The sequence below is a fragment of the Bos javanicus genome, chromosome 15 (assembly GCF_032452875.1).
Source record: "Bos javanicus breed banteng chromosome 15, ARS-OSU_banteng_1.0, whole genome shotgun sequence".
NCBI classification, from domain to species: domain Eukaryota; kingdom Metazoa; phylum Chordata; class Mammalia; order Artiodactyla; family Bovidae; genus Bos; species Bos javanicus.
This window is the reverse complement of record NC_083882.1, coordinates 17730231-17744464: the sequence shown is the minus strand read 5'-3', so window position 1 is coordinate 17744464 and position 14234 is coordinate 17730231. Positions and strand designations below refer to the sequence as shown.

Genomic DNA, 14234 nt, shown 5'->3' with positions numbered 1-14234 from the left:
ATGGACCTGGCACAGGGCCTTCAGTGGCAGGAAAACATGACCCTGTAGCAGCAGATGATGATAACAGTGTGCCATGTAAGCCAAAGGCCACAAAGAATATGTAACAGAGCCTTAGAGGGCTCAGGAACTCAGTAAGAGCAGACAACAGGCAACCAGACCAGGAAAAGAGGCCATGCAGTCTTACTGCTGGAAAAAAAAATGAACCATAGTTCATTTGCTACAGATATCAGCAATATATAGTAACAAAAAGTTATATTTCCATAGGTGACAGATAAAGCCCTCGATAGCTGACAGAACACTGTCACAACCATATAGACATGATAATCCCTTCACTGTCACTATGAGGTCAAGTGAATTTCTCAACTTCAGTACATCCAGATGCCTCTGTGAAAATAGCAAAGAATGGGGGATGGGTGGAGCAGAATCAGGGAGAAATACAGAAAGTCCAACTATAACTTAAAGGGACAGCTTGGATTAGTAGACTGAGCATAATTATGAATTAGTTTTAGACAAAACAAAAAAACTTCATTTTCTCTGCACATCTTATGTTAATAGTATGACTATACCTGCCCATTTCGTTTCATATCTCAACAGAATCCATCTGGATTTACCCTGGTGTAGCCATAAACTAGGACTATGTCATGCTTTTTCCTCCCAGAAGTAAAATTTTCCGAAATCTCTTACTGAGTAATACATTCCCTTTTCATGGGACATAGAAATCATTTCCTTTATTGCAAAGTTCATCTACACTTATATAGGAGGTTTAATTCTGAGTTACTTTCTTCAGTTAATCTGTTTGTTATACTGTTTCATATTTGTAGATACTTTCATAAGTTTTAATATTTGGCAAGGCAAGTTCCACCACCAACACTTTATATTTTAAGGTTCTTAATCACCCTCATCTATTTATTCTGGTAAAACTGTGAATCCATTTTTAAAATTACAAAAATATTCCTTGTTGAAAATTTTTTAAATTTAATTAATTTATTTATTTTTGGCTTTGCTGGATGACTGTGCGGGTTTTCTCCAGTTGCAGCGAGCTAGGGCTGTTCTCTGTTGCAGCGTGCAGACTTTTGACTGCAGTGGCTTCTCCTGTTGCCAAGCACAGGCTCTAGGCATGTGAGCCTCAGTGGTCGTTGCACATGAGCTCAGTAGTTGTGGCTCCCAGTCTCTGGACACAGGCTCGATAGTTGTGGTACACGGACTTAGCTGTCTCATGGCATGTGGGATCTTCCTGGACCAGAGATCAAATCTGTCTTTCCTGCACTGGCAGGCGTATTCTTTACCACTGAGCCACCAGGAAAACCTCAGTTGAATTTTTATATGATATTCAGCAGACTCATTACTAGTATGGGGTTAATTCAGCCTTATCATTAAAAAATATGGTATTTCACATTAAACAAAAGCCAGATACAAAAGCATATGCTGTCTGCTTCCATGTATATGAAGACTGAAGAACAAGCAAAACTAAGCAACAGTGACGGGAATCAGGTAGGTTGAAGGGGGAGATTGGCTGAATGAGAGACATGAGGAAAGAGTGATAGAAATGTTCCATATTTTAATTGAGGTGACAGTCATACAGTGATACACATTTAGCAAAACACATTGAAAACTATGAAATGTGTATTCTATTGTATGTAAATTACACCTCAATAAAAAATATACAGTAAGTAAAAAGGAACATGATCTATTTATTCAAATCTCCTTTTGAATCTCTTAGGTGAAGGCTCCTCTCTTCATATAGGTCTGCTGCTGCTGCGGCTGCTGCGGCGGCTGCTGCTGCTACGTCGTTTCAGTCGTGTCCAACTCTGTGCGATCCCATAGATGGCAGCCCACCAGGATCCCCCATCCCTGGGATTCTCCAGGCAAGAACACTGGAGTGGGTTGCCACTGCCTTCTCCATCATATAGGTCTAACTACTTTTTAAAGAAATGTCTGTGAATTCTATGTTTATCACCAAATAGAAAAGCATTTAATTTTTACTTATCTTTTCTCTGCTCCTTTATTATATCATATAATCTACAAGTACTGAAAAATTTTAATCTTTTCTTTTTTGTTTCATGCTTGATTACATTGGCCAATAGTTTCAAACAATATTAAATGAAAATAGTAAAAGTGGGACAACTTGGTTTTAATTAGTTCTAAAGTTAAAACAGTCATTCATTAGTTTGCAATAGGTATTCTTATCATGTTCAGAAGGTTACCAAAATCCTAGTTTTAAAATGTTTAAAATAATCCCTCATTTCCCATTACAATGGAATCAGAAATCTTAAGATTAAATAAAAATGAAAATACTCAATCCTAGAATTGTAACCTGTCACTGATAATATATATATATTCTCTTTGACATACAGTCAGAGAAGCATAACCTAAAACCAAGGTTTGGCCCAACCAATAGAATCTACCATAGACCATCAAGTCATACAAATACCTCTACCAGCAACTAGGAGAATTCTATTAATATAATTTTTAAATTTCAGGAAAATGAAGTAGCTTTCCCGTTACAAGAGGTTTGAGTACCTACATTTCTTTAATTACAAAAAAAAAGATTTAATGATTAAAAAAAAACAACAACCAACTTTTTCAAAATTTAGACATTCTATCTTAACATTACAAACCTGGGTTCTCAGTATTCTTAGTTGAACTATTCCTTCATTCTCTTCCTCTCTCATTCTTTCTGTAGTGAGCTGCAAGCGTCCAATCAAGTTGATTTTACCCCTTTTCTGAACTTTTGCATTTTTTCTATAAAAAAATTAAATCAAATATTTTACGGTGAAAGGTCTTTTAAACATCATTTTATAGCAACAATGTCTAAGAGAAAATATTTAGAAATATTCTAAAAATTAATATTCAGCATTGCTTAAGGGAAAAATAACAACATATAGCTTTATTAAAATGAACCCTATGTTTTCCCTCAAACATGATCAAAGCTCTGTTAATACTTAAGTATGAGTACACTCCATATAATAACAAAGTAAATATAATTTATATTGTCATGAAAGTCATTAGATAATTGAAGATATATCAGTTATAATTCAGCATTATCTTCTAATTGGGATCTCAAGGAAATAGTTCTCTGTGTGGATAAAGTTACTTTAGAGTACAAAAGGATGTTTATTTTAAAGATGAAAAGCAATATGGTGTAAAGTCAGACACCAAAAGTATCCAGTTCATTCAACTAAATGGCATAAATCTAAAGTGACGGCAGCACACAGATATGCTTTAAATATCATGTAAAGAAGGTAATTATTTTCCTAACAATAAAATATCAAAATTCAAACATGCTATTTTTATTTTAGATCAACCAACATAAACCTTACATTAAACTGAACTCCTGGTTCACTGAGAAGAGGGTACCTTCTGTAAAGTCTTTGGGTGAGTTGACTTGAGGTTCATACAATAAAACTTGCCGTTTGAGCTTTGGAAAAGCTACTAAAGACTGTGAAGAATAAAGAAAAAAAAATAGTTTCTATAAACACTATAGAATTCTCAAACATGACCAATATAGATGAGAAAAATTATGAGCACAAATTCTGAATTCAAACTTTTATTTGCTACTTCATAAACATAACAATGTTCATGCATAATGAGGAAAGAGAATGAGAAAAAGAGTTGGTTATGAGGAAACAATAAATGCTCTCTTTACAATAAGACAAACAAAAACAAAACAAAACTAAAGGGATTGATCATATATGACCACAGCAAACACCACTGTCAGTTACAAACCAGCTGTTTCTCTCTATAGAGTAATTTATTTTGCAACTATTAAGAGGCATATGGACTAGGGGTAAAATTTAGTTTTGAACAGGAGGGCTAATAAGTACATTTTGCGGGGCCTCAAAAGAACCAAAGTTTTCTAATTCTTAAGAGTTTTGGTTATCATAAAAATCACTGAACAACATTCTCAATACGAAATCTTTGGTCATGCTTTTTCACAGGTAACATTTAAATAACAACTGAATCTTTCTCTCTCTTTTTTGCCATTCGGGCTCAGTAACTTTCATGTTTTCAATTTCTTATTGTTCCATAAGTAATTCACTAGTGTGCTTTTCTTGGTTAAAAGTCATTTGATTGTTATGAATTCATAAATTTATTATAACACAAGACAATACCTATTTCCTGCTATGTGAGAGGACACAACTAAAAAAAAAAAACATAAAAACAAACCAACCCATAAAGTCCTCCTAAGCTCAGCATCAGGGAGTTCAGTTGCAAGTTTTAGATTTTCAAAGCTGATTTTCTCTCTGGGTCTTTGGTTCCATGCAAACAATACAGCCAGCTGAAACGTTGTTACCTCCAAATCATATTGGCCTACTTCATTCTTAAATGTTATCTATAATAGATAAAATAATTTTAAAAATAAGAATCTCTTTATGAGGATTACCATTTATCTACTATAATATCTCTTATATGAGATTATATATAAAAGACTGGTAGTTATCTTCCAATATCCATTCTTCCTTTCTTACATGGTAATAAAAATTTCAGCAGACCTTAATGACTATCCAAAATAAAGGCTCATCTCTCAGCTTTCCTGCACAAAATGTGGCCATGTGACTAAGTTCTGGCCAATGAGATTTGAGTAGAAATAATAGGAGAATCTTCCAGAAGTTGCCATTAAAGGAAATTATACCATTACATCTTTCGTCTCCTGTTGGCCTAGAACACAGACATAGTGAGAGGATCATACTGGATTCTGCAGGCAAGGGAATACCTTAAGGATGGTGCTATAACCAATAGTTTATGTCCCTAACAAATTCATGGAACAGATCCACTATACCTGATCAAACTTTCACTTGCAAGAAAAGGAAAGATCTACCTTGTTTGAACAAATCTTATTTGGAGTCTTGCTACAACCAAACCAATATCTGAACTAACACACCATCTACTTACAATTCCATTTGACATGAGATGATGCCAATGTAATTTTCTTCCACTATGGTTCTTTTTGTAGAATTCTTCTACTTCAGGTATCAAATCCTCCAGTTCAGTAGGAAGTGAGACAAAGACTTTTTCAGAGCTTCTTGACCAGGCACCAGCATTCAGAATTTTTATATTAACTGAATCAGCTATAGGAATGTATGTCAGAAAATATAAAGCAAATAATCTTAACAATGGATAAAACTCAAAATACATAGACAGTGGGTAAACTTTGGTGTAAAATAAACAGTACTCTAAAGATTTTGTTAAAAGTGTCTTTTTGTTTCAAAGATCCAACCAGTCCATTCTGAAGGAGATCAACCCTGGGATTTCTTTGGAAGGAATGATGCTAAAGCTGAAACTCCAGTACTTTGGCCACCTCATGCGAAGAGTTGACTCACTGGAAAATATTGTGATGCTGGAAGGGATTGGGGGCAGGAGGAGAAGGGGACAACAGAGGATGAGATGGCTGGATGGCATCACTGACTCGATGGACGTGAGTCTGAGTGAACTCTGGGAGTTGGTGATGGACAGGGATGCCTCGCGTGTTGCAATTCATGGGGTCACAAAGAGTCGGACATGACTGAGCGACTGAACTGAACTGAACTGAAGAGTTAGTAAACCTAATTTCTGCTTTGCAGGATATCTGCAAGGAATGTGGACTTAGAAACATACTTGTATTGATTGCTGCTTAGGTCTATTTTTAATTTACTAGAAAACAAAGTTTTTTTTAAGTTTTTTAAATGTATGTAATTATAAAATAATACCTGGTAACGCCAATTTATTGTTTTTGTGCATTTCCTTAAAAGCTTGGTTCAAATCTTCAGATACTTTTATGTCCTGAAACATTCTAGCAAGCTTGTTTACATAATCTGCTGGCATACCAACTTCCTATGAAAAGCAAAGACAGAAGAAGTAATAAATGATATACTATTAGGAAAAATTTTAATGGAAAACTAAATTTTATATGCTTTAATACAAAATTCTTCTTCTCTTATATTTATATTTATAATCCAATACCTATTAAATTTGATTCTTTGAGACTACACAGAATATACAGGCAATTCTGGCTTTTTGTGCACCATTCTAAAATGCATGAATTTCAGGTACCACAGTGTAGTGAAATAATACCAGTACCTCAACAACACTGCTCAACTTTCAATTACCATTATACATTAAATTTAAGTAAGGCATAAAGCTCAAACTTTACTTCTAGCTCTTCATTATACAAACCACTAACAAAGAGCACATCCATCAATGACTAATCACAGTATTTCTTTCAAAATCTGTTAGTCATCTGTTTATTCAGTTCACCCACAGACAGCAAAGATGTAGCTTTGTTGCACCCATGTCCTCAACTGATAAATCATGTGATATTTTACAAAAATGGGTAACTGAGAGAAGTCAAGAAAGATGATAAAAATACAGACAAAAAAGAGAGAAAATAATGTTGTAATGAAAATAAAGCAGAACGTAAATGGAGCTTTAGAAGAAAGGGCTGACAGTGACTGTAATGTCTGTTGATAATGCCAATGCGAAAGACTCTATGCAGGTATAGAAACTTAATGAAGGCAAATAATCAACATAAGTGAAAAAAGTGGTATTGACTAAAAAAAAAAAAAATAGATGAGGAAGTGATGCCAGCAAAAACTCTGTAAAATCAAAAGTTTGGAAGGTGACTCAAACTTACAAAGAGTATGACAACTCTTCAAAATAAACAAAAGGTGCTCACTAAGTAACTTGTCACTCACATGACAAGAAAATAAGTACTAGTCAAACTACTCTTCATTTTAGTAACAGTGCTATTGAGATATAAATCATCTATCTCAAAATTTGCCCTTTTAAAGTATATAATTAATCAGGTTTTAGTATACTGAAAGAGTTATGCAACTATCACCAGTATCTAACTTTAGAACATTTTCATCATCACCAAAAGAAACTCTGTACTTACTAGCAATCACTACCATATTCCTCTACTCTTCCATTTCTGGTAATTATTTATATTTTGTCTCAACAGATTTGGCTACTTTGTATTGGGGGAATCATACTGTATGTGAAACCAACCCTGAATACTCATTGGAACAACTGATACTGAAGCTGAAGTTCCAACACTTTGCCACCTCATGTGAACAGCGGACTCAGTGAAAAAGACTCACTAGGAAAGGCAGAAGGAGAAGAGGGTGACAGAGAATGAGATGGCCGGATGGAATCACCGATGCAGTGGACAAACTTGGGCAAACTCTGGGAGATAGTGAGGGACATGGAAGCCTGGTGTTGCAAACAGTCAGATAAGACTGGGTGACAGACAACAACTGTATGTGGTGTTTTGTGAATGGCTTCTTTTGCTTAGCATAGTATTTTCAAAGTTCATCCATGTTGCATGTATCAGTACTTAATTTCTTTTTATTGCCAAAGATATTCAACTCAGTTCAGTTCTGTTGCTCAGTCGTGTCCAACTCTTTGTGACACCAAGAACGCCAGGCCTCCCTGTCCATCACCAACTCCCAGAGTCCACCCAAACCCATGTCCATCGAGTCAGTGATGCCATCCAACCATCTCATCCTCTGTCGTCCCCTTCTCCTCCTGCCCTCAATCTTTCCCAGAATCAGGGTCTTTTCAAATGAGTCAGCTCTTTGCATCAGGTGGCCAACGTATTGGAGTTTCAGCTTCAACATCAGTCCTACCAATGAACACCTAGGAATGATCTCCTTTAGGATGGACAGGTTGGATCTCCCTGCAGTCCATGGGACTCTTAAGAGTCTTCTCCAACACCACAGTTCAAAAGCATCAATTCTTCGGCGCTCAGCTTTCTTCACAGTCCAACTCTCACATCCACACATGATCACTGGAAAAACCATAGCCTTTACTAGACAGACCTTTGTTGGCAAATTAATGTCTCTGCTTTTCAATATGCTGTCTAGGTTGGTCATAACTTTCCTTCCAAGGAGTAAGCGTCTTTTAATTTTATGGCTGCAGTCACCATGTGCAGCGATTTTGGAGCCCAAGAAAATAAAGTCAGCCACTGTTCCCACATCTATTTGCTATAAAGTGATGGGACCCGATGCCATGATCTTTGTTTTCTGAATGTTGAGCTTTAAGCCAACTTTTTCACTCTCCTCTTTCATCAAGAGGCTCTTTAGTTCCTCTTCACTTTCTGCCATAAGGGTGGTGTCATCTGCATATCTCAGGTTATTGATATTTCTCCCAGCAATCTTGATTCCAGCTTGTGCTTCTTCCAGACCAGCATTTCTCATGATGTACTCTGCATATAAGTTAAATAAGCAGGGTGACAATATACAGCCTTGACGAACTCCTTTTCCTATTTGGAACCAGTCTGTTGTTCCATGTTCAGTTCTAACTGTTGCTTCCTGACCTGCATACAGATTTCTCAAGAGGCAGGTCAGGTGGTCTGGTATTCCCATCTCGTTCAGGATTTTCCGTAGTTTATCATGATCCACACAGTCAAAGGTTTTGGCATAGTCAATAAAGCAGAAATAGATGTTTTTCTGGAATTCTCTTGCTTTTTCGATGATCCAGCGGATGTTGGCAATTTGATCTCTGGTTCCTCTGCCCTTTCTAAAACCAGCTTAAACATCTGGAAGTTCATGGTTCACATATTGCTGAAGCCTGGCTTGGAGAATTTTAAGCATCACAGACAGCTAGCCAATCTGATCACATGGACCACTGCCTTCTCTAACTCAATGAAACTAAGCCATGCTGTAGGGGCCACCCAAGACCGACAAGTCATGGTGGAGAGATCTGACAGAATATGGTCCACTGGAGAAGGGAATGGCAAACCACTTCAGTATTCTTGCCTTGAGAACCCCATGAACAGTATGAAAAGGCAAAAAGATAGGACACTGAAAGATTAACTTCCCAGGTTGATAGGTGCCCAATATGCTACTGGAAATTAGTGGAGAAATAACTCCACAAAGAATGAAGGGATGGAGCCAAAGCAAAAACAACACCCAGTTGTGAATGGGACTGGTGATAGAAGCAAGGTTTTATGCTGTAAAGAGCAATATTGCATAGGAACCTGAAATGTTAGGTCCATGAATCAAAGCTAATTGTAAGTGGTCAAACAGGAGATGGCAAGAGTGAACGTCAACATTCTAGGAATCAGTGAACTAAGATGGACTGGAATGGGTAAATTTAACTCAGACAACCATTGTATCTACTACCGTGGGCAGGAATGCCTTAGAAGAAATGGAGTAGCCATCATGGTCAACAAAAGCGTCCAAAATGCAGTACCTGGATGCAATCTCAAAAACGACAGAATGATCTCTGTTCGTTTCCAAGGCAAACCATTCAATATCACAGTAATCCAAGTCTATGCCCCAACCAGTAACGCTGAAGAAGCTGAACAGTTCTATGAAGACCTACAAGACCTTCTAGAACTAACACCCAAAAAAGATGTCCTTTTCATTACAGGGGACTGGAATGCAAAAGTAGGAAGTCAAGAAACACCTGGAGTAACAGGCAAATTTGGCCTTGGAGTACAGAATGACGCAGGGCAAAGGCTAATAGAATTCTGCCAAGAGAACACACTGGTCGTAGCAAACACCCTCTTCCAACAACATGAGAAGACTCTACACATGGACATAACCAGAATGGTCAACACCGAAATCAGATTGATTATATTCTTTGCAGTCAAAGATGGAGAAGCTCTATACAGTCAGCAAAAACAAGACCGGGAGCTGACTGTGGCTCGGATCATGAACTCCTTGTTGCCAAATTCAGACTGAAATTGAAGAAAGTGGAGAAAACCACTAGACCATTCCACTATATTAGACTAAACCATATTTTATCTATTTATCAGCTGATTGACCTTTGGGTTCTTTTCACTTTTTAGCTATTATGAATAATGATGCTATGAATATTCATGTACGAGTTTTTATGTGTTCATATGTTTTTATTTCTCATAAGCGGAATTATCTAGGAGTAGAATTGCCAGGTCAACACTATGTTTGGCTTTCTGAGGAACTGTCAGTTTTCCAAAGTTGCTGCACCATTTTACACTCCTATCAGCAATGCATGAGGGTTCCAATTTCTCCTCTTCCTCGCCAATATTTGTTATGGTCTGAATTTTCAGCTATCCCAGTGGAAGTAAAGTGGCATCTTATTGTGGCTTTGATTTGCATTTCTCTACTGACTAATGATGTTGAACATCTTTGCATGCACTTATTATACATTTGCATATCTTTGTGAAGAAATGTATACTATTCTAATACTTTGTCCATTTTTAACTGATTGTCTTCACTGTTGGGTTGTAAGAGTTCTTTATATATTCTAGATACAATATCAGACATGTGAATTTCAAATACTTTCCTAACTACTCTTTAAGACTTTTACAAAGAAAAAAACACTTTAAATTTGAAAGTTTGTTTTAAATATTTACATGGTATACTAAATACATGTTAATTTTACTAATTTTTCTTTTTCCTATAATTTATAACAGATAGTAAGAGTTTCTAATATTTTGACAAAAATTTCCAAGTCATAAAACATTGGCACCAATAATTCCCCAGTGATTGTTTATATTAAGATAACCTGCACAGTAATTTTTACTATCCCACACTACCATGCAAAGCAGGGCTATTTGCAAATCTTTAATGTAAAATACACATATAAATGAAAAGCATATATATATATATATATATATATAAAAAATACAAACATGCATACAATTATATACATATTTTACTATCATATATTAATATAATATTTATAACACCATGTATATAAATCAAAGACATTCACTTACGGTATGCTAATATAACTCAAATTCCACTAAAATGAACTGAAAGGAACAGATTTAAAGCATTTTAATATGGGAATTTGACCATAATTAGTACTCATTAACTTTTCCTTTATAGGTGTATTTATTTACAAACATCTCAATGGCTAAACATTGAGTACTAAACTTATCTTAAAATTGGCTAAACATTGAGTACTAAACTTATCTTAAAATTGAAGTGATTTGTCCTTTAGCTTATTTAATAAGGTCAGTTCAATGAGGGTGGAGATACAAAAGAGTGAAACAACAGAAGCAAAGGAAGAGCAAAGGCACTTTGCTCTTTATTAACAAAATATATTTTATTTTATATAATTGATGCTATAGTCTTATAAAATGTTCCCTATTTCTTCAATATTAAAATATCACCAAAATTCATTACTTACGAATACATATGAACCATATGCTATCTTAAGAAAATCAAATAGTTTTAAAAATTTTACTTACTCTTAGCCACTCTACCATATTCTCTTCAATTTCACTATCAGCAGAGATGTCTAATATAAGACGTCGTGTCAAATGAGCTTTGTGATATCTCATAAAAACGTCTTTGTTTTGTACGTATTTAAGTACCAAGAGCTGTATAGAAAACAAAGTTATTTTCAATATACACACACTCTTAGCCATTCCTTTCTCACTTGGACTTTTCTATATCCCTTGTTGTCAAAATTCAGAGATTTATATAAGCATATACAGATAGAGGCCTACTAAATTGCCCATCTCTGAAAAACAACCAGTCCTGATAGACTACTTTAATACTTCTTCAAGATGTTAGCAAACTTGAGACTATAACCGAATAGCCTTTTAGTTCCTAGAAACATAAATTTTTGAGATTTTACATAATATGTGACAAAACTTTATATGAAAATCAGTAGTTCCCCCCTACATTTTTTTCTTCTATGTTTCTTCTTCATTTTATTCTGACACTAATCTGCCCTCTAACCACCACTCCACCCCACTTTTTGGCTGTGCTGTGCAGCTTGTGGGGGTCTTAGTTCCCTGACCAGAGACTGAGCCTGGGCCCAGACAGTGAAAGCTGTAAGTCCTAACCACTGAACCACCAGGGTATTCCCTTTCTTTTTTTCTTTTTATTTATTTTTTTTATTTTTTTTTACTTTACAATATTGTATTGGTTTTGCCATACACTGACATGAATCCGCCATGGGTGTACAGGTATTCCCCATCCTGCACCCCCCTCCCACCTCCCTCCCTATCCCATCCCTCTGGGTCATCCCAATGCACCAGCCCCGAGCACCCTGTATCATTCATCGAACCTGGACTGGTGATCTGTTTCACATATGATAATATACATGTTTCATTGTTATTCTCTCAGATCATCCCACCCTCACTCACCCTCTCCCACAGAGTCCAAAAGACTGTTCTATTCATCAGTGTCTCTTTTGCTCTCTTGCATACAGGGTTATCGTTACCATCTTTCTAAATTCCATATATATGCGTTAGTATACTGTATTGGTGTTTTTCTTTCTGGCTTATTACTTCACTCTGTATAACAGGCTCCAGTTTCATCCACCCCATTAGAACTGATTCAAATGTATTCTTTTTAATGGCTGAGTAAAATTCCATTGTGTATATGTACCATAGCTTTCTTATCCATTCATCCGCTGATGGACATCTAGGTTGCTTCCATGTCCTGGCTATTATAAACAGTGCTGCGATGAACACTGGGGTACACGTGTCTCTTTCAATTCTGGTTTCCTCAGTGTGTATGCCCAGCAGTGGGATTGCTGGGTCATATGGCAGTTCTATTTCCAGTTTTTTAAGGAATCTCCACACTGTTCTCCATACTAGTGGCTGTACTAGTTTGCATTCCCATCAACAGTGTAAGAGAGTTCCCTTTTTTCCACACCCTCTCCAGCATTTATTGCTTGTAGACTTTTGGATAGCAGCCATTCTGACTGGCATGAAATGGTAGGGTATTCCCTTTCTAACCCTAACCCTTTTCTCTACATCTTCACTTACTAATTTTTTCCTCTTTGATGTCCTTGGCTTATATCATATTACAACAACAAGCAGAGATAAACAAATATAAAAGCAACTAACTTTTTATCTATACTCATTTATCCATGGTTATCTATTTTGGGCCCTCACAAAAAAGAAGTGAAAAACTCCCAGTCTCTCAATTGGGGATCCAAACACCACCAGCTAGCTCTGTTTTTCCTTTTGCTGTCCTTTAATAGGAATTAGAATTTAATTGACTTTTTAAAAAGAATCAAGAAAGGGGAAGAATTAAATGCTATTTCCTTTTCTGGCAGCTATAGTGTAAACATTTTCAGTAAAAAAAACCAAAGAGGTCTTTACTGGCAAAATTTCATAATATTAGTTGCTTATAGGTATATACTTTAAAGAAAAACTGATGCTATCACAGAAAGCTTTATAATCAAAACACAAATTCAAAGATAATTACAAATTTGAAGTTAGAAAAAATTACGTACCACTTCTTTAAGCTTTGCTTCAATCTCTTCCGAGGTTAGCTTTTTGCTTAATGGCGTTTTTCTTAGCAACATGTCACAGTAATTGGCAAGCAGCTCAGGGCATTTTGATTCAGGCTGAGTTTTTAATCCTACCCTAAAAAACACATTAAAAGCAGGTGATTAAAAATGATTGAATCTGCAAATATTTTTTCTAAAGCCAATTTTTCACAGATTTGTTATGTTCTATAAATCCAGTGGGACTAGGGTGAGGAAGTCTACACTGAGGTTGCATAGCTCAAGAAGGCACTCACTCTTGGGCTCCTGTAAGTACACTTACAGAACACTGACAGAGATCTCCTTGAATTTTGTGAGCTACATGCTTCCTAGCCTCATTCTAGAGGCAGCTTTGCCAATAATCTTTAAAAGATTTTATTCAGATGCTGCTAAAATAGTATTGAAAACTGTGTAAATCCTTGAATACTCACAGCAAAAGTCGCTCACTCGTGTCTGACTTTTTGTGACCCCATGGACTATACAGTCCATGGAATTCTCAGGCCAGAATACTGGAGTGGGTAGCCTTTCCCTTCTCCAGGGGATCTTCCCAACCCAGGATCAAACCCAGGTCTCCCACATTGCAGGCAGATTCTTTACCAGCTGAGCCACAAGGGAAGCCCAAGAAGACTGGAGTGGGTAGCCTATCCCTTCTCCAGCGGATCTTCCTGACCCAGGAATAGACCCGGGGTCTCCTGCATTTTAGGTGGATTCTTTTACCAACTGAGCTATCAGGGAAGCCTTGTATACTTATAAGTTAACAATTAAAACTTTTTTGTTTTAAAGCACTCAGTGTTCAGTTTATTAGCAAGATGTCACACAATATCCTCTTCTGCTTTTCACTGACCTGACTCAGAACATCAATTAAAAATAGGTTAAAATAAAACTGTTACTTTACTCTTTGAAACATATCAAATGTAACCTAAATTTCACAGTAATATATCTATCATTATCCATTAAAAAAAAAAAACTATAAACAAACTTTCCTTAAACAATGAACTTATATCACTATTTCACTTTCCCAACAAAACTTTAAA

The 14234-nt window shown here is 36.1% G+C and overlaps 1 protein-coding gene across 4 annotated transcripts in view; it reads right to left on the bottom strand.

The window, feature by feature from the left end:
• The window catches only part of CUL5 (cullin 5), a 126756-nt gene that overhangs the window by 4738 nt on the left and 107784 nt on the right, over positions 1-14234 (bottom strand). For all 4 annotated transcript variants that reach the window (XM_061440220.1, XM_061440219.1, XM_061440221.1 and 1 more), the window contains 7 exons: positions 13168-13300; positions 11162-11293; positions 5688-5811; positions 4894-5069; positions 4172-4333; positions 3321-3439; positions 2619-2742 (listed from right to left, as the gene is read on the bottom strand). In XM_061440220.1, coding sequence (XP_061296204.1) covers positions 2619-2742; positions 3321-3439; positions 4172-4333; positions 4894-5069; positions 5688-5811; positions 11162-11293; positions 13168-13300 — 970 coding nt within the window. The remainder of the gene's footprint in view (positions 1-2618; positions 2743-3320; positions 3440-4171; positions 4334-4893; positions 5070-5687; positions 5812-11161; positions 11294-13167; positions 13301-14234) is intronic.